Genomic DNA, 24334 nt, shown 5'->3' with positions numbered 1-24334 from the left:
TGGTTGGCACCAATCCTCTGTGTGGGAATCTCACCGCTTTGCCCTCCGCACCCCTGTTGCTGTGCTCTCCTCTGTGGCACCAAAGTTTACCCCCTTCACCACCCGCAGTCTCCGCCCGCGAAGGGGCTTCCTAGTGTGTGGAAACCTTTCCTCCTTCACAGCTCCCTCCCACTGGTGCAGGTCCCGTCCCTATTGTTTTGTCTCTGTTTGTTCTTTTTTCTTTTGCCCTACCCAGGTATATGGGGACTTTCTTACCTTTTGGGAGGTCTGAGGTCTTCTGCCAGTGTTCAGTAGGTGTTCTGTAGGAGTTGTTCCACGTGTAGATGTATTTCTGGTGTATCTGTGGGGAGGAAGGTGATCTCCACATCTTACTCTTCCACCATCTTCCCCTCGTCCCATTTCATTCTTAAACATAGGTGCTAAAGATTTTGGTTTTGGGGTTTGGTTTTTTTTTTAAGATACCCTCTGTTATATTATGGAAGTCCCCTTCTGTTCCTAGTTTACTAAGAGTTTTATTTTTGTAATTATGAATAGTTGTTGAATTTTATCATGCTTTTTTGCACCATTGAGACTGTCATTTTATTTTGCTTTGTAATCTCTTACTGTGACCCCTTTCAGTTGATTTTCTAGTGTTAAACCTACCTTGAATTCCTGAATTAAACCCAGCTTTTTCATGATTGTATATTAATAGATTTGGTTTGCTGCATTTTGTTTAAGATTGTGTAACCATGTTAGTAAGATTTTTTTCTTTCTCATAATGTTCTATTCAGATTTTGGAATCGGGGTAGTTTAGCCAATTAAAATGAGCTAGGGAATTTCCCCTTTTATTCTGTTCCCTGAAAGTACTTGTTTAAAATTGAAATTATTTCTTCCTAGAATACTTGGAGAATTTGTGAGTGAAGCCATCTATACCTGCAATTTTCTTTTTTGAAAGTTTTCAAATTACCTGTATAATTTCTTTAATGATTGTAAGACTGTTCAAGTTTTCTATTTCTTTTTACACTGGTTTTTATAAATTTTATTCTAGCAGAAATTTATTCAAATTTCTTGGCATACAGAGTTGTTTCAAATATCTTCTATGATCTTTTTAATGTCTATAACATCTATAGTAGAAATAAACATTTTTATTTCTGAGACTGGCTTTTTATATCTTTTGTCTTAAATCAGTCTCAACAGAAATTTGTATATTCCTTTAGTTTGTGTAAAGAACCAATTTAGGGTCAATGTTGATCCTCACTTTTGAATGTTTATCTTTATTATTTACTGTCTTCTACTTACTTTTGGTTTATATTGATGTTCTTTTTTCTGACTTCTTGAGATGGATGCTTAACTCACTAATTTTCATCCTTTCTCTCTGATACATATTTTAATCATAAACATTTTCCTTTAATTATTGTTTTAGTTACATACCGCAGTGTGTAGGTAACATTTTCATTAGTCATCAAAATATATCTTAAGTTCATTGTGATTTCTTTTTAGACTTTTGGGTTATTAAATTGTTTTTGTTTGAGAATTTCCAGTCATATGAAAATTTCTAGTAATCCTTTTGCTTCTGATTTTGGCCTAATTGAATGATCAGAGAACTTACTCTACATAATTAGTTATATTTGTGGGAGTTGGTTTTATGGTCTAGTACGTGGTCAGTTTTTGCAAATATCTGACATATTTGAAAAGAATGCATATTCTTCATTTGTTCTATATTTATCCATTATATGCATTACATCAAATTGGTTAATCCTATTGTTTAAATCTTCTTTCTCTTTACTGAATTCTGTTCACTTTTTCTAATATCCCACTACAACTGTGGTGGTGTAATTTCTTCTTGTCATTCTGTCAGATTTTGTTTTATTTCCTTTGAGGCCTTATTATGAAATACCTAATTTAAAATTGTTATATTTTTGATGAATTGTACCTTTTGTCAACATGAACTGTAATGCTTATTTTTTATTTGCCTTAAAGTCAATTTTGTATAATACTGGTATAGCTATGCTAAGTTTCTTTTGATTAGCGTGTATGTGTGTATGTGTGTGTGTGTATGGCATGAGTTTTTCCATCCTTTTACTTTCATTGTTTTTTTTCATGTTTTAAATGTGTCTTTTATAAACAGCATATGGTTAGAGTTTGTCTTATATTTGTAAAATCTGGTCTATTCATCTTTGTCTTTCACTAGAGTTTTAAAACCCATTTACATTTAGTATAATTAAATTAATGTACCTAACATTTTAATTTTACTTCATGTTTTCCCACCCCTATTATGTATTTCTTTTTGTCTCATTTATTATCTTCTTTTGGATCATTTTTTTCTCATTGTAGTTTTTCCTCATTCCACTTTTTCCTCTATACTAGGTTGGAAGTCATACATTCTGTTTCTCTTCTTTTTGTGATTGTATTACAAATAAGAATATGCTTTCTTAAATTTCAATCTAATATTAATCATTACCTTCACTTTCAAATTGGTTAATAGAAGGATCTTAAAACAGGTTGACTTCATTTACCTTTCTTCCTACTTAAATGCCATCTTTAGTTTTATGTATCATTAAACCTCACATCATCATTATTATTTTTTTATGGCTATATAGAATCAATTATTTAGATTTGCCCATGTGTTCACCACTTTATTTGCTCTTGATTCTTTCTCAAATTTGTGACTTCTATGAGATGTTTTTCTACTCTGAAATATATCCTTTAGAATTTTCTATTCTGTGGTGATGAACTCTCTGTTTCTTTGAAAAATGTCTTTATTTGACCTTCATTAGGATTCCTTTTTTAAGAAGTAGCATCTGAGTTTCCTCTGTTTTATTTCAGCCTGCTGAGGACATTGTTCCCATTGTCTTCTCATTTCCATTGCTACTTTTGAGAAGCCAGCTGTGGCAAACTGTTACTTCTTTGAAAATAACTTGTCTTTTTTTCTGTCGTTTCTTTGATTGTCTCCTTAAAATTGGCTTTCTGTGGTTTCAATTGTTGAGACTAATTTTGAATTTCTTTATGTTTATTCTGCTTGGTAGCTTTTTTGGACTTCTTAAATTTATGATTCAGCATCTTTCTTCAGTTCTATGAAATTCTCAGCTGTTATGTGTCCAAATATGTCCTCTTCTCCATTCTGTCTCTCCTCTTTCATATTCCAGTTAAACTTATGTTAGTCCTTTTTATTGTATCGTCTTTGTCTCTACTCTTCTGTGTATTCCATCTTTTTGTTAACCTGTGCTTCATGCTAGAACTTTTCTTTTGATCAATCTTTCAGTCTACTAATTCTCTCCTTAACTATACCTGATATTACATTACACCAACCTACTGAGTTCTTAATTTGGTTATTGGGTAAATTTTTTTCAGTTTTCTAAATTCTGTTGTTTCTGCTATTTCTTTTCAATAAAACATTTCTCTTTATATTTTCAAGTTTCCAGTCATGATTTTTAATCTTATTTTTTGGGCAAGGGTGCATAGAATGTGTGGTTGTTTTATAGTCTCTGATAATTTCAATACCTTAAGTCTTAATGTACCTTTTTCTGTTATCTGTTTTGTCAGTTCTCACTCATGATGTATTGCTTCTTTGTGTGCCTAGTTTGTGACTGTGTACTGGACTTTGTATTTGCAGTATTACTTGTATGTATAATAAGAGTCCTGGGGTTGTGGTTTCTTCCTTCACAGAAGATTCATTGATGGGTAATACCAAACCAGAATTATCTTTTTTTTTTTTTAATGCTTTGAGAGAATGGAGAAAACAGCCCCTCAATTTTTTGTAGGGCTTAATTCTCTCGTAGAAACTTGATTGAGAAAGACTGTTCTGGATACAAATCTCAGGTTGTTTTTTTTTTTTACATTCTAACATAGTGATATTTTTTTTAAACATCTTTATTGGAGTATAATTGCTTTACAATGGTCTGTTAGCTTGTGCTTTATAACAAAGTGAATCAGCTATACATATATTCCCATATCTCCTCCCTCTTGTGTCTCCCTCCCACCCTCCCTATCCCACCCCTCTAGGTGGTCACAAAGTGCTGAGCTGATCTCCCTGTGCTATACGGCAGCTTCCCACTAGCTATCGGTTTTACATTTGGTAGTGTATATATGTTGGTTTTATATGCAACAAATTTCTACTAATTTATGATGTGCTTTTTCTATGTATCTATTTCTTTATTAATTGAATGAACAAACACACATTCTCAATTTCAGTGTAAGCAAATATGATCATCTTTTTGTGGCTTATGGTTTACGCTTTTTATGTATTATTTAAGAAATTCTGTCCTACTCCCAAGATTATAAGTATGTTCTTTTATATTTCCTTTTAACATTTAAGTTCTTTCTTTGTCTGGAATTTATTTTTTGTACAATAGTGCAAGGTAGGAGTCTACTTTTTTTCCCCTAGGGAAGTCATTTATCTCACACCATTTATTGAATAATTCATCCTTCCACCACTGATTCATAGTGCCAGCTCTGTTATATGTCACAATTTCATATATAGGATTTTTTTGTGTGCTTCCTATAATTTCATTAGACTATTTGTCTATCCATATGCCAATATCAAGCTGTCTTAATTATTCTAACTATTTAGTAAATGTTGCTATGTGGTAGAGCAAATTTGTCCCCCATTCTGCCTGGTTCTTCCTCAAGAGTGCCTTGGCTATTTTCGGCCCTTTGCTTTTCCCCATTAAATTTAAAATTAGTTTGTCAACTTCCAGGAAAAACCTGGCTGGTATTTTGATTGGAATTGCATTGATCCTATAGAACAATTTGGGGGAAACCTGACATCTTTGCATTACTGAGTCTTTTTCATGTTTGTCCAACTTTCTTCAGACTGTGTCACTGTGTTATTGGCAGTTTATGTGGGGGTATAGGAAATGTTAGTGTGTACCTGTTTGTCGAATTCGGTATAATTTTAAAATTTTGTTTTAAAAAATAAGTCATTGAGAATTTAGTCAATATATTTTTGCATACCTGAAAGTTCTGCTGTAGAAAGTGCTTACTTTTAAAATAAAGAAGCATTTTCCTTATGAGAGAGACTGTGAATTTGGGGGTGGGAGTCAAAACTATTTGTGTCCAGGTCAGGTGCAGTATAGCATAGTGGTTAAGTGAGTTTATGTACATGAATTTATTTACATGTGCGTGCATCCATTAAAGGCAGTAAACATAGTGGATACGAGCTTGGTTTCTGGAGCCACACGTTCTGCATTTGAATCCCAGTTCCACCATTTATTGCAAAATACTTTCACAAAATATTGATACTTAACTACTTCTTGTCTCAGTTTCCTTGTCTGTAGAATGGAGTAAGTAATAATATATCTTTAGATGGTTTCAAGGGAAACCGTCGTGCATGATAGAGGGGAGATTAGGGTAGTAGTTGAGGTCATGGCTTTCCTTTGTAATTCCTCTCAACATCTTATCCACTGCTTTCTTATTATAATTTAGTATATTTATTAACCAAATATTAGAATGTAGTATAATGGTGAAGAGTATAAGCTTAGGCGTCTGGTTAACCTGGACTACAATTGTGGCTTTACTTTTTCTTAGAATGTGGTTTAGGGCAAATTGCTTAATCTCTAGCCTTTAGTTTCCTTACCTGTAAACTAGAAATAACAGTAGTTAATACCATCTCATAAAACTGTTGAGAGTTAAATAAGAAAAAGCAATTAGAATAGTGTCTAGCACATTTCAAATTTTGTTATGTTTTGCCATCATCATTGTTTGCCATCATCATTATTATTATTGTCATCCTGCATTCTTGTCTGTAAAATTGAGATGATACAACCTGCTTAGTAATGTTGTTGGAGGACTAAATGAAATAATATATGCAAAGAGCTCAGTATGATGACTGGAAGAGAGTAAATATTCAATAAATGGTACTGTAAACAAGTTCTTAGTTTTTGTTTGTATTTCACATACTGTATACTAATACAAATCTAGGTTTGGGAATATTATCTTAAATTTATATGCTCTAAGTAAAAATACTTTTTACTTATATGTGGTCTAAGACTTTTTCATTTTGTCAGTGGCCCTTGATAGGAAATAGTGATTCTCTAAACCTGATAAACATTTTGTTATCACATAATACTCTTAAAATAGTCTTATATAGAGTCATTTTTTTCCCTTTATTTATATCGTGTCTGATAGTCTTTGGTAGATATCTTAGTTTTTAATAATAGGACCTTTTCGTTTTTCCCTTTATGTTTTCTGTTAATGTTTATAGTCTGCTGGAAGCCCTGTCATAGATTAAAGCAATCTTCTATTGCTAGGAAAGGTTCATTAAATGTCAGGACCTTAAGTTTAAGGTTCTATATGAGTTACACAAGTATTGTCTAAACCAAATGGTTCTTTTGAAATATTTGATTTTAAAGTAATTATTGTTGTATTGCTTTTAGAAGAAAACAACTGACAACTGAAAAAAAGAAATGGTCTTTGATCATTTTGTGTCTCATTCTACTGCTTTTTATTTTCAGAGTGGCAGACAACACACTACCTTTTCAGCAGAATCAAGTCGGAGTCTTTTGATCTGTCTGCTTTGGGTTCTCAAGAATGCAGATGAGACGGTTTTACAAAAGTGGTTTACAGATCTCTCAGTCCTGCAGCTAAACCGGCTATTAGATCTGCTTTATCTTTGTGTATCTTGCTTTGAGTACAAAGTAAGTGATCATTGTGCCATTGCAAAGATGAACAAGAGGGGAAACATAATGTGGAAAAGAAGAAGAAAATTTCTTCAATGTGTCTTCTTTTCTAATGTTTAAATTTTAGGGAAAGAAAGTGTTTGAAAGAATGAATAGTTTGACTTTTAAGAAATCAAAGGACATGAGAGCAAAGCTTGAGGAAGCTATTCTTGGAAGCATAGGTGCTAGGCAAGAAATGGTGCGCCGAAGCCGAGGACAGCTTGGTATGTACACAATATCTTCTCCTCTGGTGAGAATTTTTTTCAGTTTCCTTGAACACTATTACAGTGATCATTTTTGCAGGTCTTCAGTGACAATTCTACACTTTTAAGATAGTGTTTTAAATGTAACTGTGAATTAACTTGAATAGCCATTTCTTTGCACGTTAGAATTCCTATTTAAGTAGGGTGAGCATACTTACAGTTTGCTCTGGATAATCTCAGTTTGTTTCTCTTGCCCTTGTGTGATTATTAATAGCATCTCTTATTTTTAAAAATAGATTTTTTAAGAGCAGTTTTAGGTTCATAGCAAAATTGAGCTGAAGATACAGGTATTTCCCATATATCCTCTGTCCCCACACACATGCATGGCCTCCCTCGTTATCAACCTCCCCTACCAGAGTGGTACACTTGTTACAACTGATGAACCTACACTGACGCTCATTATCATACAGAGTCTATAGTTTACATTATGGTTCTCTTGGTCATCCATTCTATGTAGCATCACTTTTTACTCTTAAAAGTTTCCTAGTTTTGCAATGATTTAATATACCCTGTATATAAGGCAAAGATATTGCCCATTAAACTCAAATATCAGCAAGAAAAGACAGTTTAGTAGCATTTGAAACCTGTTTCTAATCCCTGGTCTGCTACCCAATAGCCGTATAACTTTGGCCAAGTCACTTAATCTCCCCACTTTCCCTTTCCTCATCCACTTGTGATTGTTTTGAGATTTTAAAAGGTAGTGTTGATCTTATCATCTTTGTAGTGACCATGTGTGTGTAAACATTTCGCAAATTCTAAAGTAATATTGTTGCTGAGAGCTCCTTAAGGTCAGGGACATGGCTTAGTCATCTGTGTACATGACATTTGCTAACAGTTCGATATATATTTGTTGACTTAAAATGTGAATGTACATTTACATGAATATTTTTTAATTATTGTTTTTGATAGGCCATTTAACTTAATGATTGTTTTTTTAAGTAAACTTAAATATCTTTTATATGCTATGTGTGTTTGGTATTTAATAATGAATAAGACAAAGTCTTTGCCTTTGGAATTAATAGAGCACTGTTTTTTCACTTCAGTTATATACAGTTTACAATGTACCTATTGATTTTCTTTTAACTCTTTTAGTATGTACAACAACCCTCTATAAAGTATGGAAATTAACTTTCTAGGTCATTTAATTATTACCAAAGCCTAATGAATAATTATCCTCATCTTTAAGATAAAATAAAACTCGCAGAGGTAAATAACTTGCCTAAGATTATAAACTGATAGAACCAAGATCTTTTGACTGCCAATTTAGCGTTCTTTATATTATACAGTAGCTCTTTCTGAGGCTTACTGTTGGAGAGTGGAGCTGTTACCGATATGTTTGTTACATTTTTAATCTTGTGGCCTTTGGACAGCTACCACTGTTTAGATGTAAGAAATGAAGTTCTATATGTGGAATCTTAAAAAAAAAAACCACCCCCACCCCCCAAACTCATAGATACGGAGAACAGATAGGTGTTTGCTAGAGGTGGTGGGTAGGGATGGACAAAATGGGTGTAGGGGATCAAAAGGTACAAACTCACCGTAATAAAATATGTAAGTACCAGGGATGTAACTTATAGCACCGTGACTCTAGTTAACAAATGTATACTTGAAAGTTGCAAAGTGAGTACATCTTAAAAGTTCTTTTTTTTAAAAAAAATATTTATTTATTTATCTTTGGCTGCATTGGGTCTTCGTTACTATGCGCGGCTTTCTCCATTTGCAGCGAGCAGGGGCTACTCTGCGTTGCGGTGGCTTCTCTTGTTGCAGAGCATGGGCTCTAGGCGCACGGGCTTCAGTAGTTGTGGCATGTGGGCTCAGTAGCTGCGGCTCGTGGGCTCTAGAGCACAGGCTTAGTGGTTGCGGCGCACAGGCTTAGTTGCTCCGCAGCATGTGGGATCTTCCCGGACCAGGGATCAAATTCGTGTCCCCTGCATTGGCAGGTGGATTCTTAACCACTGCACCACCAGGGAAGCCCAAAAGTTCTTATCATAAGAGAAAAATATTTGAAGCTATGTGTGGTGATGGTTGTCAACTAGACTTGTTGTGATGATCATTTTGTAGTATGTGCATATATCACATCATTATGTTATTCACCAGAAACTAATATAATGTTATATATCAATTTTATCTCAATTTTAAAAAAAGTTCTTGTCTTTGAAAAATTAAACCTTTGCAATTCTTACATATTTGGGTACTTAATAAGCTAGGTCATCTAATGATAGACATTCTTAACTAAGGAGATGAGAGACAATTTCATGGAAAAAAAAGTTAATGATAAAAATGAAAAGAGTCCACACTTATTTTGTTAACTGTCTTAATATAGACATATCTTTTTGCTTTCTTTCACAAAATTTCTTAAAGACAGAGGTTTCAAAATCAAAGAGGTAAAGAGAGAAAGAAAGGGAACGGAAGGGAGAGAAAGCAGAAGGAATATCCAGACACGTCCTTTATTGTGTGTCAAATTATATTTGTTTCTCAGTATTTTTAAAATTTCTATTTGAACTCTGAATTTTTACTTTCATTTTTCTTTCCATTTTCCCAGCCAATTTAAAGTCTCATGGTTTTCAAAAAGGAGCATTAGTTTTCTAGTTGAAAGCTTGAAGTCATGACTTGATTCTATTGTTTATATTTCTCCACAATTCTCAATGCCTTCTCCACTTCACTTCTGCTGGATTGGTATGAATCAGTTCTATTGCTGCTGCCCCTTAAGGAGCCCGTACCATTCATTTTGCCTTCCATCCTAGAAACTGCTTGGGAGAAAGCCCCTATCTTCCTCCTGTCCTGCCTTCTGTGGACCAAAAGAAATAATTACTTTATGAACCCTTTTTTTAAAAAAAATATTTATCTATCTATTTATTTATTTATGGTTGCGCTTGGTCTTCGTTGCTGCGCGTGGGCTTTCTCTAGTTGTGGTGAGCAGGGGCTACTCTCTAGTTGCAGCGAGTGGGGGCTACTCTTCATTGTGGTGCGCGGGCTTCTCATTGGGGATCTTCTCTTGTTGCAGAGTACAGGCTCTAGGTGCGTGGGCTTCAGTAGTTGTGACTCGCGGGCTCTAGAGCACAGGCTCAGTAGTTGTGGCGCACGGACTTAGTTGCTCCTTGGCATGTGGGATCTTCCCGGACCAGGGCTCGAACCCGTGTCCCCTGCATTGGTAGGCGGATTCTTAACCACTGTGCCACCAGTAAAGCCCCTCAATCCTTCTTAATTTATTTATTAAACAAAAAGTTATTGAGTTCTCAGGATGTGCCAGACACTGTCAGTACCTGACATAAAGGGGTGAACAAAATGGACATAATCTCTGTTCTTAAGTAGCTTATATTCTTGTGGTCATAAGTGCTATGGAGAGAAAGAAAGTAAATTAAGAGGAAAGGAAGTGGTAGAGAGTTGAGGAAGGCCTTTCTGCAGAGGTGATGAATAATTGGCCAGTGAAAATTTGTGGGAAAAACAATCAGGTAAAAGGAACAACCACCATTGCACACATCCTAAATCAGTAGCATATGTAGTGAAACTACACGCACATACACACACAATAATGGTAGTGTAAACAAGAGTGGGAGGAAATAAGATCATATCATGCATGGTCTTATAAACCATGGTTAGGATTTTGGGAGTCAGTATTAGAAAGTTTGCTTATTTAAAAGCGTGTTCGGTTTTTTAATATTACATTTAGCAAATATATTTCTTCTGCAACTGTTGTGAAAATTTTTAATAAAAAGCATTGTCTGGTTTTTCCACTTGTACTGAGGATAAGGTGGCTGTGTATAAAATTAATAACATTATGTAGGATTTCTTATATGTTTGCAAATATACATGTATGTGGTCTGACTGAAATAACATTAAAAAAAGGTTTTGAAATTTGTTTGGCAGAGAGAAGCCCATCTGGAAGTGCCTTTGGGAGTCAAGAAAATCTGAGGTGGAGGAAGGATATGACTCACTGGCGTCAAAACACTGAGAAGCTTGACAAGTAATATAACCTTCTGTTTTATCTTACTGATGGGTTTGTTGAGTTTCAAATACAGAGGAAAATGATTACTTTTAGTGTTATTTTTTATATAATAGGCATTCAAATCTTAGAAGACAAAATAGTTATATTTTATTTTTAAATTTTAGATTAAAAATGATTTGAGGGAAGAAATTTTCATATGCTATAGTAAAACAAAAGGTTACATATTCACATGTCACTCTATTTCCCCCCAACAATCCCCTTTGGAAAATGCATTCGGCAACTATTTTTTAAATATATTTTGGGTGTCACACTGAACTAAATATTTCAAGGATTACAAAAAATTAGAAAACTAATCTTTGCCCTGTTAAAGCTTAAAATATAAAGAAAGACAAAACACTACAAGTCTTCTGTTTCTAGCATGGAGGCAAACTAGGTACAGTAACTGACCACTCTACCGCCAAAAACAATCCTAAAGGACTGCATCTTCAGCCTAAGGGGAACTGGAAGTAAACCTTTCTCACTGCCCAAGTAACCACAGGTAAAGTTGCTCGGCTTGACACTTGGCATTTCAGATGTCATGGGGCTAATATTCTTTTCCTGATAATTTGTAATTACAAGTTAGCCCTCAAGTAACTTGATTGGCCCCCACAGCTTTGAGCATATGGTGACCAACTCATTTGGGTTTGCCTAGTACTCCTCATTTTAGTAGTGAATGTCCCACGTCCCAGGGAACCTTCCAGTCCTGTCCTAAAGTGAACCTGGATGGTTGGCCACCCTATCTGAGAACCATCTTCAGCCCAAGCTTTAGAGGATTCTCACAGTTGAACTTCAAGAAATATTAGCTCTCAGACAGTAAAATCAGGAAGCAAGTCCCTGTGAGAGCCAGCAGAGAGAGAAGCAGCAGGGTCAGTACCATATAGATGAGTTTGGCATTGTCAGAAACTGCCTTAGTCTCTACAGGCTGCTATGACAAAATACCACATGCTGTGTCACTTTTAAACAACAGAAATTTATTCCTCACAGTTCTGGAGGCTGGGAAGTTCGAGATCATGGCGCCAGCAGATTTGGTGTCTGGTGAAGGCCCTCTTCTGGGTTACAGACTTCTTGTTGTGTCCCCTTATGGTTTAAGGGCAAGCAAACTCCCTGGGGCATCTTTTATAGAAGCACTAATCCCATTCTCGAGGGCTCTGCCCTGATTATCCAATCACCTTCCAAAAACTGCACCTCCTAACACCATTACGTTGGGCATTAGGTTTTCAATGTATGAATTTGGCAGGGAATGCAGATACTGAATATAACTGTGTTAAAAATTCTTAAAGTTTGAGTTTCTGCATTTCTGTCCTCTCTGTCCATGTTCATTTCTTTTATTATTTTTCCACATGTTGTGTTTTTTAGAAATCAAAAATCACCAAGATACTATGCTATTAGTATGTTGCTTTATTTCTGCATTTGTATAATGTGTTCTCTTTGCTTATTTTACTATGTTTTAAGGGAGCCCTTTTTTTTTGGTGTTTTCGTGATTCTTTTTGTTTAACCATCTTGTTTTGTCATGTTTCTTCACAAAATCTTGCTGGAATTTTAAGTTTGAACATTATATATTTTGTTGTCCAATTTAATTCTAACTGTGTTGTATTTTCTCCTTAAATTTAATTTGTAAATGTAAATTCATGGACTGTTCTCTTTAGTGACAGTAATAAAGATTCAGACTTTAACATCTAAGAACTTGGAAAAGTTAGCATTTAATATATCCTTTTATTTTTGCTTTGATTTATGTGTTTTTTGTCTACTTGGATGCAATATATAGTTTCTGTATATGTATTGCAACTATATAGTTGCAATATATAGTTTCTGTATATGTATTGCAACTAAAACAAATGTCTTTACTCATAAATCATATATAGTTATTAAGTTTTTTATTTTCATTAAATAATACTTTTGTAAATATTAGTATTCAAGTAAACCACTTCATTACATCAAGTTGTTTTATTTCTAATGAGTGCCATCCAGAGTCTCACTGAAGAGTTAAATCATTTTCTGTATTAAAATTTTTGTATCAAAAGTTTGGGGAAATTAGACAAAACTTTATTTTTAAAAAGATCTTTTATCTTAAATAAATATGTTGAAAATCCTTGAAATAGTAGTATGACTACTAAACATTTTGAATGTTGCTTTACGTGAAAGCAGCTCTAAATACAAGCCCACATAGCACCACCTAGTGTCTACGTACCATTCAGAATAAAAGTTTTTTCCTGTGTTTGCTGCATCTCTGAAAACTAAATATTTATGCCTTTAGTGGCACTGTAGCACTGTAATAGGGTGAGAAAGTCTGTATTGGCATGGTTGAAAAAAATGTAGGTTAAAACAAAACATTTTAAAATATGCAAAATACTGTCTTTTTCCGTATTCTCTTGTAACTTTGCATTCAGGCAAATACTGAAAAATGGTTCCCCTGAAAAAGCAAAAGGGTTCCAAGGTTTTTTATTTCTGTGCATCTTTAAGTCTTTTCTGAATTGCAGATCTATTGGCTTTTCTAAAAGATAAATATAATTTCTTATAATATTTTGTATTAGGTCAAGAGCAGAGATTGAACATGAAGCACTGATTGATGGAAATCTGGCTACTGAAGCAAATCTAATCATTTTGGATACATTAGAGATTGTTGTCCAGGTAAGGACACAAATTAGAGGAATTTAAAGTAGTATAGATTTGATAAGTTAGGGTTGGGGGGAAAAAGTATTTATTGAACCATATAGTTACATTTAAATATCAGTAGATCCTAGAAGTTATGTCCTTGCTCCTCTTCTTTTCTCATTTAAAACCTATTCATTCTCCTCCACCTCTTTTTTTTTATCCAAATCCGTCTTAGCTTCTTTTCCTTGACGTCTTCCTAGATCTTACATTATCTTTTTCCTATTAAAATTTTTATTTGTTACTTATACATATTCTATCTCTCTAACCAAATTGCAGTTAACATCTCTATTTTATTTATCTGTTTTTAAATTGCAGACAGTTTCTGTAACAGAATCCAAAGAGAGCATCCTTGGTGGGGTGCTGAAAGTGCTACTACATAGCATGGCCTGTAATCAAAGTGCAGTTTATCTACAACACTGTTTTGCTACCCAGAGAGCCCTGGTTTCAAAGGTGGGTTATTTTTATACCTGCTGTCCTGTCAGACTTTGCTTTCTTTATTAACATTGTCTAAGATCATTTGACACATACATTTGATCATATTTTAAATATACTTATAGTTAAAATTTTAGTAATAACCTAAGACTCATGATTCTTCTTTGCTTTTCGTCTACTACTTACCTTTTGGAATTTCTAAGAGTAGTTCTGATGTGGAGAAGGGCCTGAAATTACTAGCTTATGTTATTTTATTTTAGTTATTTTTTTAAATAAATTTATTTATTTATTTTTGGCTGCATTGGGTCTTCGTTGTTGCATGCGGGCTTTCTCTAGTATGGCGGGGGGGGGGCTACTCTCCATTGCGGTGCATGGGCTTCTCATTGCAGTGGCTTCTTTTGTTGTGGAGCATGGGCTCTAGGCACGTGGGCTTCAGTAGTTGAGGCGCACAGCCTCAGTAGTTGTGGTGTGCGGACTCAGTAGTTGTGGCACATGGGCTTAGTTGCTCCGCAGCATGTGGGATCTTCCTGGACCAGGGCTCAAACCCGTATCCCCGCATTGGCAGGCGGATTCTCAACCACTGCATCACCAGAGAAGCTCAAGAGCTTATTTTAAATATGGGGCTTTTTGTGTTTTCTCTTCATCTTATTTTGGCTGTCCCTTATTGACTTGATTTATCAAGAATTCAATGTATAAGTTGTTCAGTCTGTTGAAATTAGCTTATCCTATGGTAAATGGAAAGGAACGTGCTTCTGCTGTTTGTTCAACTACTTCAAATATTTATTTCCTATGTTTGTTTTCCTCTGGAAATGTGTATGTGTATGCTTAATACTTGAAGGTAGCTATTTCATCTTAGTCATCTTATAAGATGGAATGCAGAGCTGTTGATGAAACTTAGCCAGTGAAAATAACTTATATACTATTTTGTGATAATAAAAACATTTCACAGAATTATTATGTTAGTTACTATAGTAGTAAGCGTTTAATGCACATTATCTAATCTAAGGTAGTCATACAGTCCCACATAGATAACATTATTAGGCCCATTTTAAGGATGAGAAAATATGTCCAAGGCCATATTACTAGTGTAATCCATACTCGAACCCAGTCTATCTGGCTCTGTGGGCCATGTTATTAACCATTAGTAAATATTGTCCCTTAACATTCTTTTTTTTTTTGTGGTATGTGGGCCTCTCACTGTTGTGGCCTCTCCCGTTGCGGAGCACAGGCTCCAGACGCGCAGGCTCAATGGCCATGGCTCACAGGCCCAGCCGCTCCATGGCATGTTGGATCTTCCCGTACCGGGGCACAAACCCGTGTCCCCTGTTTCGGCAGGTGGACTCTCAACCACTGCGCCACCAGGGAAGCCCCCTTAACATTCTTTTAATTCCTGGGCTACACCAACAAATCTCCACGTCAGGCTATATTGACATATCTCTGGAACTTTTACTGCATAAATTCAGTGTTGGTGTTGTTTCTTTACAGTTCCCTGAACTCTTGTTTGAAGAGGAGACAGAGCAGTGTGCTGATTTATGCCTCCGGCTTCTCCGGCACTGTAGCAGTAGCATCGGTACAATACGGTCACATGCTAGTGCCTCCCTTTACCTACTTATGAGACAGAACTTTGAGATTGGGAATGTAAGTGTTTCATCTCAGGATTGTATCTTTGATTCATTAGGAAATATAACTTCTGTAGATAACTATTAAAAGGGTTCAGGGGGAGCATGGGATTTTTTTGGTATGTTTTGAGTCTAATATTTGTCTTTCTATTTCTCATTCTGTGGACATATTATAAAAGTCCAAATCTTCAGTTTTACTTCCTATACTAAAAATAATGTGTAGTAGTACAGATTTAGAATATAAATGTTGAGCTATTGTAAATTTTAATTATTATCATTAAGTGAAATGAAAGTCATAAGGAAAATTAAAAGTTAAATATCTTGGCTTGATATTTTATGATTATATGCCAGTCTTTGAAGAATTCCATGTTTTCATTTATGTTTTTTTATTTGATAATAGATTTGTGTTTTATTTTTCCTAACTTTATGAGTCAAATGTTTAGTTCATTTATTCTTACTCATGTAAGTATTTAAGGTCTAGAGTATTCCATCGTGCACTGTTTTTGGTGTCTCATTGGTTCTGATATGTAGTATTCGCAGTATTCTTGGTTTGTAGATATTTGTAATTTCAGTTTATATTTTCTTTTTAACCCAAAGTTTTAAAGTTTTGATGATAATTTTTAGTTGTTTCTTTTTTTCTGGCCGTGCTGCAGCTTGCAGGATCTTAGTTCCCCAACGAGGGATTGAACCCGGGCCCTCAGCAGTGAAAGTGTGGAGTCCTAACCACTGGACCGCCAGAGAATTCCTAATAATTTTTAGTTTTATTGCAAAGTGGTCATACAATTAATATACTATGTCTCCTTTTTGGTAGTATGGATGTGTGTGTTTGTCCAATCATATAATGTTGTTATGAATGTTATGCAAGCATTTAAAAAGAAGGGGTACTGTTTATTTTCAGAATATTGAGTTAAACAGATATACCTTTTAATTACATTATTCTGTTTTTTCTTTATTTTTGGTCCATTTGGTGGACTGAAGGAGATGATTTAAAGCCTATACACTGTCTCTTTCTCCTTTAGGTCTTTGTTGGTAAATTGATATTCATAACTATTTGGTATATTTGTAACTACTATTCATAGCTATTATATCTTACTATGAATTATTCCCTTTAGAATTGAAAAAGACCCTGAATTGGTTTCATTTAAAATTTTTATATTTTTGGACTGAATTCTACTTTGTATGGTATTAAGATACCTCTGCTTTCTTTCTAATTTGAACGTTTCTTCGGTTACCTTTGCCTATCCTTTCGTTTTCACTTTTTTGAATCACTTTATTTTAAACATGCCTCTCATATACAACATAGAGTTGGGTTTTGCCTTGTAATCCAGTCTCTAAGTTGAATTAAACCTTTTCATACTTGTTATTCTATCAGATACGTCCTAGAGTTGTGTTGTATTATTTTGTTATGCTTCCCCACCTCTCTCCTTAAAAAAATTTGTTGGTTGTTTTCATCTTGCACTTATGGTCTGTTCACCTTATTTTTTTGGTGTAGTCTTTATTATATTTAAGAAAGTTTGTATTGTTCTAATGATTACCTTTATAATTATATAATACCTTCAGCTCTCTATTTCTTTAATCATGCATTCTCAGTGGAGGAAGTATTGCCACCAAGCTAGTGAATATTGGTCCTTGGTGGGGGGGTGAAAGAAAATCTTAGCTATCACTGTGGCTTTCCTTGAGTTCTTTTATTTCTGCCATTTTTTTTCCTTTCTAAAGTGAATGGCTTCATAAATTTTTTATAATTTAAGGTAAAATATTTTATCAGAATTTTCATCTGTTTCATGACCATATTTTCCTATTAAGTGTTTCTTACCTGATGTTTCACTGATCTTCTTTACCTTTTTGTTACTCTACATAGAATGAGATAGTTTATATTGGCCCAGGTATTTATAGGACATTCCTTCAGGAATGTGTCTGTCATGGGATTTTGCTGTTGTATACACATCTTACCTAACTTCCTAAAGTTTCTGGTCAATCTACTTCTAACCAGTCCCTCCAGATTTTTAGGTCATTTTGTTTCCAAGACAGATAGTTTTTAATCACTTCAAAGTGAGTTTCTTATTTAAAAGAAGTATTTTTCCGATTATTTCTTAAATCTGCACCCTAGGATTCCTCACTTTTTACTATCCCCTCCTTGCCTTCCATTGAATCTGCTTCCTATTTAGCTTGTCGTGGCAACCCTTATGCATTTTTCTAATATATGGATTATGTATGTCTCCTCATTTTGCTGAAATAGAGTTTATGGATTTTTTTCTGTTCATCTTTTATTTATTTATTTATTTATTTGCGGTACGCGGGCCTCTCACTGTTGCGGCCTCTCCCGTTGCGGAGCACAGGCTCCGGACGCGCAGGCTCAGCGGCCATGGCTCACGGGCCTAGCGGCTCTGCGGCAAGCAGAATCTTCACAGACCGGGGCACGAACCCGTGTCCCCTGCATCGGCAGGCGGACTCTCAACCACTGCGCCACCAGGGAAGCCCCCCATCTTTTATTTTTATATGAAATCCAGGAGAAGTAGGAACTTGCTGTCTCTCACTATCCTATTTTCACTGGAAGCCAAGTCCTCTTTCCTAATTCAGAACAGAAGAATCTAGTTACTTTATGGATCTTGTTTAGTTTTTGAAATAAAGTCCCTAAATTTGACTACACTTGGAGTTTTCTTGATTCAGTCTTCTGTTATTTTAGAAAAGCTTTATATAATAGGATGAAAATAGGTGATTTATCATCTTAGTGTGAGGTAGTGCCTCTAAAAAGGAATAGGTAGTTTTTTAACTGGCAGTGATTTTATATAGTTTATAGAATCAAGAAATACTAGTAGAACTAAGTATTAAATTGTGTTCTAGGTACTGTGGTAGGCATTAGGCAAACATAGATAAAAGGACAGTCCTTATTTTCAAATAGCTTAACATCTACTAGGGTAGGAGATGAACAGGTAATGTTCAGCTAATAATTGTAATAGTAAGTACTTACTTCACATGGTTTTGTGAGGATTATATAAATTAAGTAAAACACTTATGTTAGTAACTGGCTCTGAGCAAATGCTCAATAAGTGTTTGCTTTTAATATAATGAGAGGTAAGCACAGGGGACTGTGTAAGCACAGAGAAAAAGAGCTTATGCTCTCAAAAAAAAAAGACGTTGGAAAAAAAAAGAAGAGCTTATGCTCTCAAAGATCGGTTTTCAGAAAGAGGAGATGCTTGAACTAAAGATGAAGAATTACCCAGTCGGATGGGTAAGTAGGTGGGTAGAACTTTGTAGGTAAAGAAAATGGCACATAATTAGAAAGGCATTGAGATGAGAGTAGAAAACAGGCAGAGAAGGAAACTTTTTTAGCACTTCTTAATTGTTATGGCTCAAAGGGAGAGTAATAAGAGATAAAATTGTAATTGAAATGTCTGTACTAAGCTGTCATAGGGCAGACACTGTTTCTCACTATACTCTCGGTTCCCACCATATAGTTTGACATATTTACTTGGTCAGATATTCGAATTTTATCTTCAAAGGTGTGAACAGCCATTGGAGTATTTTAAGAAGAAGACTGACATGTTCAGATTCACATTTTACAAAAATTTACCTGATGCTACTTACAGCATCAGGGAGAGAGAAAAAGGGGTGAGAAAAAGGCCGAAAGATTGATTAAGAAGTTATGACAGTAATGGTAAGGGCATAAACTAAAGAAATGGCATTGGGAATGGAGAAAGAACAGATTGGAACAGATTAGAGGACAGTGTGGATTGGATTTATGGTATGAATAATGAGAGGGAGAATGACAATGGAATGACTCCTAGATTTTTGGCCTGAGTGACTGATTACAAGAATAGTAGCACCATTTATTTAATCAATAGGAAAAGAAGGTGTTTTTTGTTTGTTTCTTTCTTTGTGCTTTTGGCTGTGTTGGGTCTTCGTTGATGCGCACGGGCTTTCTCTAGTCGCGGTGAACAGGGGCTACTCTTCATTGCAATGCATGGGCTTCTCACTGCGGTGGCTTCTCTTGTTGCGGAGCATGGGCTCTAGGTGCACAGGCTACAGTAGTTGCAGCACGCGGGCTCAGCAGTTGCGGCACATGGGCTCAGTAGTTGTGGCACACAGGCTTAGTTGCTCCCCGGCATGTGGGATCTTCCCGTATCAGGGATCGAACCCATGTCCCCTGCATTGGCAGGTGGATTCTTAACCACTGCGCCAGCAGGGAAGTACCAAGAAGGTATTTCAGAAGTGTTACAACTGAGGTACCCATGCGACATTCATAAGGAACCATTTAGTAAAATATAACAGCTTGGAGCTCAAGAGAGAAATATGAACTGAAGACACAGACATGTATCTGTACTGGTCCAAGGCAGAAAAATGGATGAGGCTGTTTAGAGTATGAGAAGTGAAAAGGTTTCTTGACAGAATCTTTGGGAACACTGATATTTAAGAAGGGCAACTGAGGAATAAAGGAGACAGAAAAAGAGTGGATAAAGAATAGAAAAATCAGGATAAGGTGGTACCATTGAAGATAAGGCATGCAATTTTCAAGGCAAAAGTAATCAATACATTTAAATATACAGAGATGTCAAGTAGAATATTGACAAAAAAGTATCTTGGATTTGGCGATTACTAGGTTGTCACTGATAAACTCTTAAGAGTAGTTTCACAGTTGGGAATGGTGCAACAGAAATGAATTTTCACTAGAAAAGGAAGAGTGTAAGCTCTTATAGGCATCACTCCAAAGATTCTACCTTTAAGTTTCTTTATACAGGATGTGAGTTATTTTTTCATAGCAGTGGACCTAATGAAAGGGGCTAGAATGCAAAGACCGCATCTAACACTTAAGAATTTTGTGATGCTCGTCAAGTTCTTTAACCCATCTGTAAAAATGGTATTATTATTAATAATATATACCTCATAGTAGATCAATGTAAAGTCTAGGCACAACTTCTAATTCAAGTCTAACACACAATTTTTATTTTTTACTCTGTTTTGTAGGCTATTATTACAGCAAGATTCTAAGCTTTATGTCCTTTTAAAAATAAGATTTCAGGGCTTCCCTGGTGGCGCAGTGGTTGAGAGTCCGCCTGCCAATGCAGGGGACACGGGTTCGTGCCCCGGTCCGGGAAGATCCCGCATGCCACAGAGCAGCTAGGTCCACGAGCCATGGCCGCTGAGCCTGCGCGTCCAGAACCTGTGCTCCGCAACGGGAGAGGCCACAACAGTGAGGGGCCCGCGTACCGCAAAAAAAAAATAATAATAAGATTTCAATATAAACATTTCATTACTTTTTCAAAAATATTTTGCATAGAATGGTATTTTTTTTACTAACCTTTTCCTTTTAGGAAGTAAAAAAATATATACTTTTTCACTTTAAGCTTTCCTGTATTAAATGTTTACCTGGCAATTTCTCTGTTACAGAACTTTGCCAGGGTTAAAATGCAGGTAACCATGTCACTGTCTTCCTTGGTGGGCACATCTCAGAATTTTAATGAAGAATTCTTAAGACGTTCTCTAAAGACTATACTGACATATGCTGAAGAAGACTTGGAATTGAGGGAGACAACATTTCCTGATCAGGTCAGAAATGCTACTTCTTAGAGCATTAACTGAAATAGGAATTGTAAATAGGCATTTTCCAAATTGTTAGATCAAACTTTGGTTTTAACTGGAGGAACCTATATTTTTCTTTCATCCATGTGTGTCATAGATAGGGCTGAATCTCTTTGTTTTAATAAGCCACCCTCCCTTCTCAGAATGGTTAATATCTTTGGTGTTTAATTCTGTGAATTTGTACCAAAATAATATTAGACTTAGGCAGTATGGACCAAAAAAAGCTTTATGATGAAACTATTCCCACTGATTAATGTAATTTGCCTCAAACACTAAAGTTTCTACAAACTACCTTTTGGGAAAATCTGAAACATAGGAGAAGATTTCCTTTTGTGTTCTTTTCCTGTATTCCCTATATCCCTATAAGTATTTTATTTCTACTTACATTTCTACTTGTTTCTGGGTGAGAGAACTGAAATAACAGTCTGCTGAGCAATTTGTATAAAGTTTACCAACCTTCACTCATCTTCCCCCAGCATACCCAGACTCTTTAGAACTATATCAAAATCATATTGTTTTGAAATCTTTAGATGCTTATCTGAAATATCTTCCAAATTAATTTAATGATTGTGAATGAATGGATGTTTTTCATACAATTCTCTGCTACAGGTCCAAGATTTGGTTTTCAATCTCCATATGATCCTTTCTGATACTGTTAAAATGAAGGAACACCAGGAGGATCCTGAAATGTTGATTGATCTAATGTACAGGTAACATTTGTTTGATTCACTTATACCTTGTATAATGGGGCTTAAATTAGTACGATACACAAAAAACATGAGATTAAAAAAAATACAAAACTTATTTGTCGTTTTCTAGCGGTAATTGAAAAGTCAAAATGTGCTTTATCAGATCCCCTGTGTCACTTCTTCTTTTAAGAACTATGAATAATTGTTCGGTATATTTATTGATTATCAAAAACAAGAGGATTATTTAAAGTAATGACACATTTAACACCTTGGCATCCTGGGCCCTAGATTTCCTAGGAAGGCCCAAGATCCATATTTTAAATGTAAAAGTTCTTTAGGAAGAAAATACAGTGTATTAACGTTTTACTACAATATTAATTTTGCTGATTTTAAATATGGTTTTGCCTATAGGATAATATTTATAGGGTATTTTGAGAATTTTGTAATTCCTGTTGTAACTTAAAAGATGTAAGTAAAACTTGACTTTTTCTTTGCCATATGACCTTCTCTTTTTACAGTTTTGGAGTTCCTTAAAGGCACAAATAAAACAAAAACAAATATGTTCTTTAAAATAAAAATGATACAGTGAAACAATCTTCTATAAATTTTTTTCCTTGAATAGAAAACTTGTTTATATTCCTATAATAAACATGTAAATTCCCACAGTTTTTCCCTTACTGATTGTTTCCTTAGTGTCCAGATTTTCATATAAAATGTCCTTTTTTTAGCCCCCCACTGCAAAAAACTGATATTACTGTTCCATTGGCCCACAGTTGTTTCTCTAAGCATACTCAAAGACATTTTCATACCACCCAAAAACTTGTCTTAATAGGTTGTGTTCAATAACAGAAACCTAAACACTGAAAAAGCAATTTGGACTCCCTTCTAGCTTGGGAAGCAAATGCTAATTGAGAAGAATTTCTGTTCTAATTAGAATTGCCAAGGGGTACCAGACCTCCCCAGACCTGCGGCTGACCTGGTTGCAGAACATGGCTGGCAAACACTCGGAACGCAGCAATCATGCTGAAGCTGCCCAGTGCCTCGTTCACTCAGCAGCACTTGTTGCTGAATATCTGAGCATGCTGGAGGACCGGAAATATCTTCCTGTGGGATGTGTAACATTTCAGGTAGGAATCTGCCAGGTTTACATTAAATCAAGGTATGTCCTTTTTTGGATTTAACTTTTCTCACTGGTGTTTAGATTCATTCAGCTTGTAAGGAAAGCATAAAGACTGAAGGTGATACTTCAGTAGATGAATTAACATTTCACTATTACTTTCATTAATACATTTTTAAAGTGTATTTCTCATTAATTCTCTGCCACATTTTCTTACCTCTGCATTATCAGTGCTGTGTATATTTATTCTCTTTGCCTATACTGCTGTGGACTTTGTAGCATCTATGAAATACATTCAAGATATTGAGAATCAGAATTCAGTGGAAACTCTTAATTGGCTTTTAATTAAAATACCAGGTAAACCAACATTCTCCATTCCCTGTATAAATATGCTAATATATGACTCAGAGATGATAGCTTATGCTCTAGTACGGTTACATCCCCCTTACCCACTAGTTGAATTCTTTGCTTACCAAGAGTTAGTTATGCTTTGCTTTTCTTAAAACCTATTAAAGCCAGGTTTGGGAAGTTACAAAATTTAATTAAATATTATGTTCTCTGATAAATCTAAATGCAATAAGAAAGTAAGTTATTGTTTCTCTGAAAACCAAGTTGAATGTTTTGCAAAGAGATCAGACAAATAAAGAAAGAATGGGGGAAAAGCTCCGAGAAGTCTAGGATAATTTGATAATCTTTTAAGTTCAAGTTTTTACTCTAAAGAAACCAAAACTGGAAATCTTAAATAAAGGTTGCATTGTGGGTATTTAGTCAAGAGAGATTACATGGAACTCTGATCTCGAGACCCATACACAAAGAAAAGACCTTAGATCTACTTCAGGAAATTGACAAATGAGTGTATATCTACTGTGAATATTTAGGTTCAAATCAAATATTTAAGGTATGTAGGTATCATTTCTTTTTTAGAAATAATGGCTGATCCCAATCTCATTGGGTAAGAGGGCTTTTAATATACCTGAGTTTTCTCATTAACTTGATGTATGTTAGGCAAGCCAAGGAACCATTTTTGTACCTTATTTTCCCTGAAAGAGAGTTTTAGCAAGATCAATTAAATTAAAAATAAAGATTGTTTAAGTCTCCATAGGTGTTCTGTGTGATATTATGATTTTCCTTAGCCCATGATTTTTCTTAATTTTCTTTCTTGCAACTTTTTATTAATGGAAAAGTTATCTAGCAGTGGTGTTACACTTTATTGTCATCTTCACAGTACAAAAAGTTTTTGGAGATTTGTCTTTTATCTTTGCATTGACTACCCTTTTTTTTAAACTTAAGCTGGTAGCTATATTTCATCATCAATTACTTCTTCATATACATCTTTCATGTTAAGAAATTAATTCCATTTCACAA

The 24334-nt window shown here is 35.0% G+C and overlaps 1 protein-coding gene across 2 annotated transcripts in view; it reads left to right on the top strand.

Annotated features, from left to right (window-relative positions):
* Positions 1-24334, top strand: part of DOCK7 (dedicator of cytokinesis 7) — a 214816-nt gene that overhangs the window by 163067 nt on the left and 27415 nt on the right. For both annotated transcript variants that reach the window (XM_060023043.2, XM_060023034.2), the window contains exons 31-39: positions 6432-6614; positions 6724-6859; positions 10766-10862; positions 13415-13511; positions 13851-13985; positions 15453-15605; positions 20972-21130; positions 21773-21873; positions 22787-22979. In XM_060023043.2, the coding sequence (XP_059879026.1) occupies positions 6432-6614; positions 6724-6859; positions 10766-10862; positions 13415-13511; positions 13851-13985; positions 15453-15605; positions 20972-21130; positions 21773-21873; positions 22787-22979 (1254 nt within the window). The remainder of the gene's footprint in view (positions 1-6431; positions 6615-6723; positions 6860-10765; positions 10863-13414; positions 13512-13850; positions 13986-15452; positions 15606-20971; positions 21131-21772; positions 21874-22786; positions 22980-24334) is intronic.

This window comes from Delphinus delphis, chromosome 1 (assembly GCF_949987515.2).
Source record: "Delphinus delphis chromosome 1, mDelDel1.2, whole genome shotgun sequence".
Lineage (NCBI taxonomy): Eukaryota > Metazoa > Chordata > Mammalia > Artiodactyla > Delphinidae > Delphinus > Delphinus delphis.
This window is presented reverse-complemented; position numbering and strand designations above follow the sequence as displayed.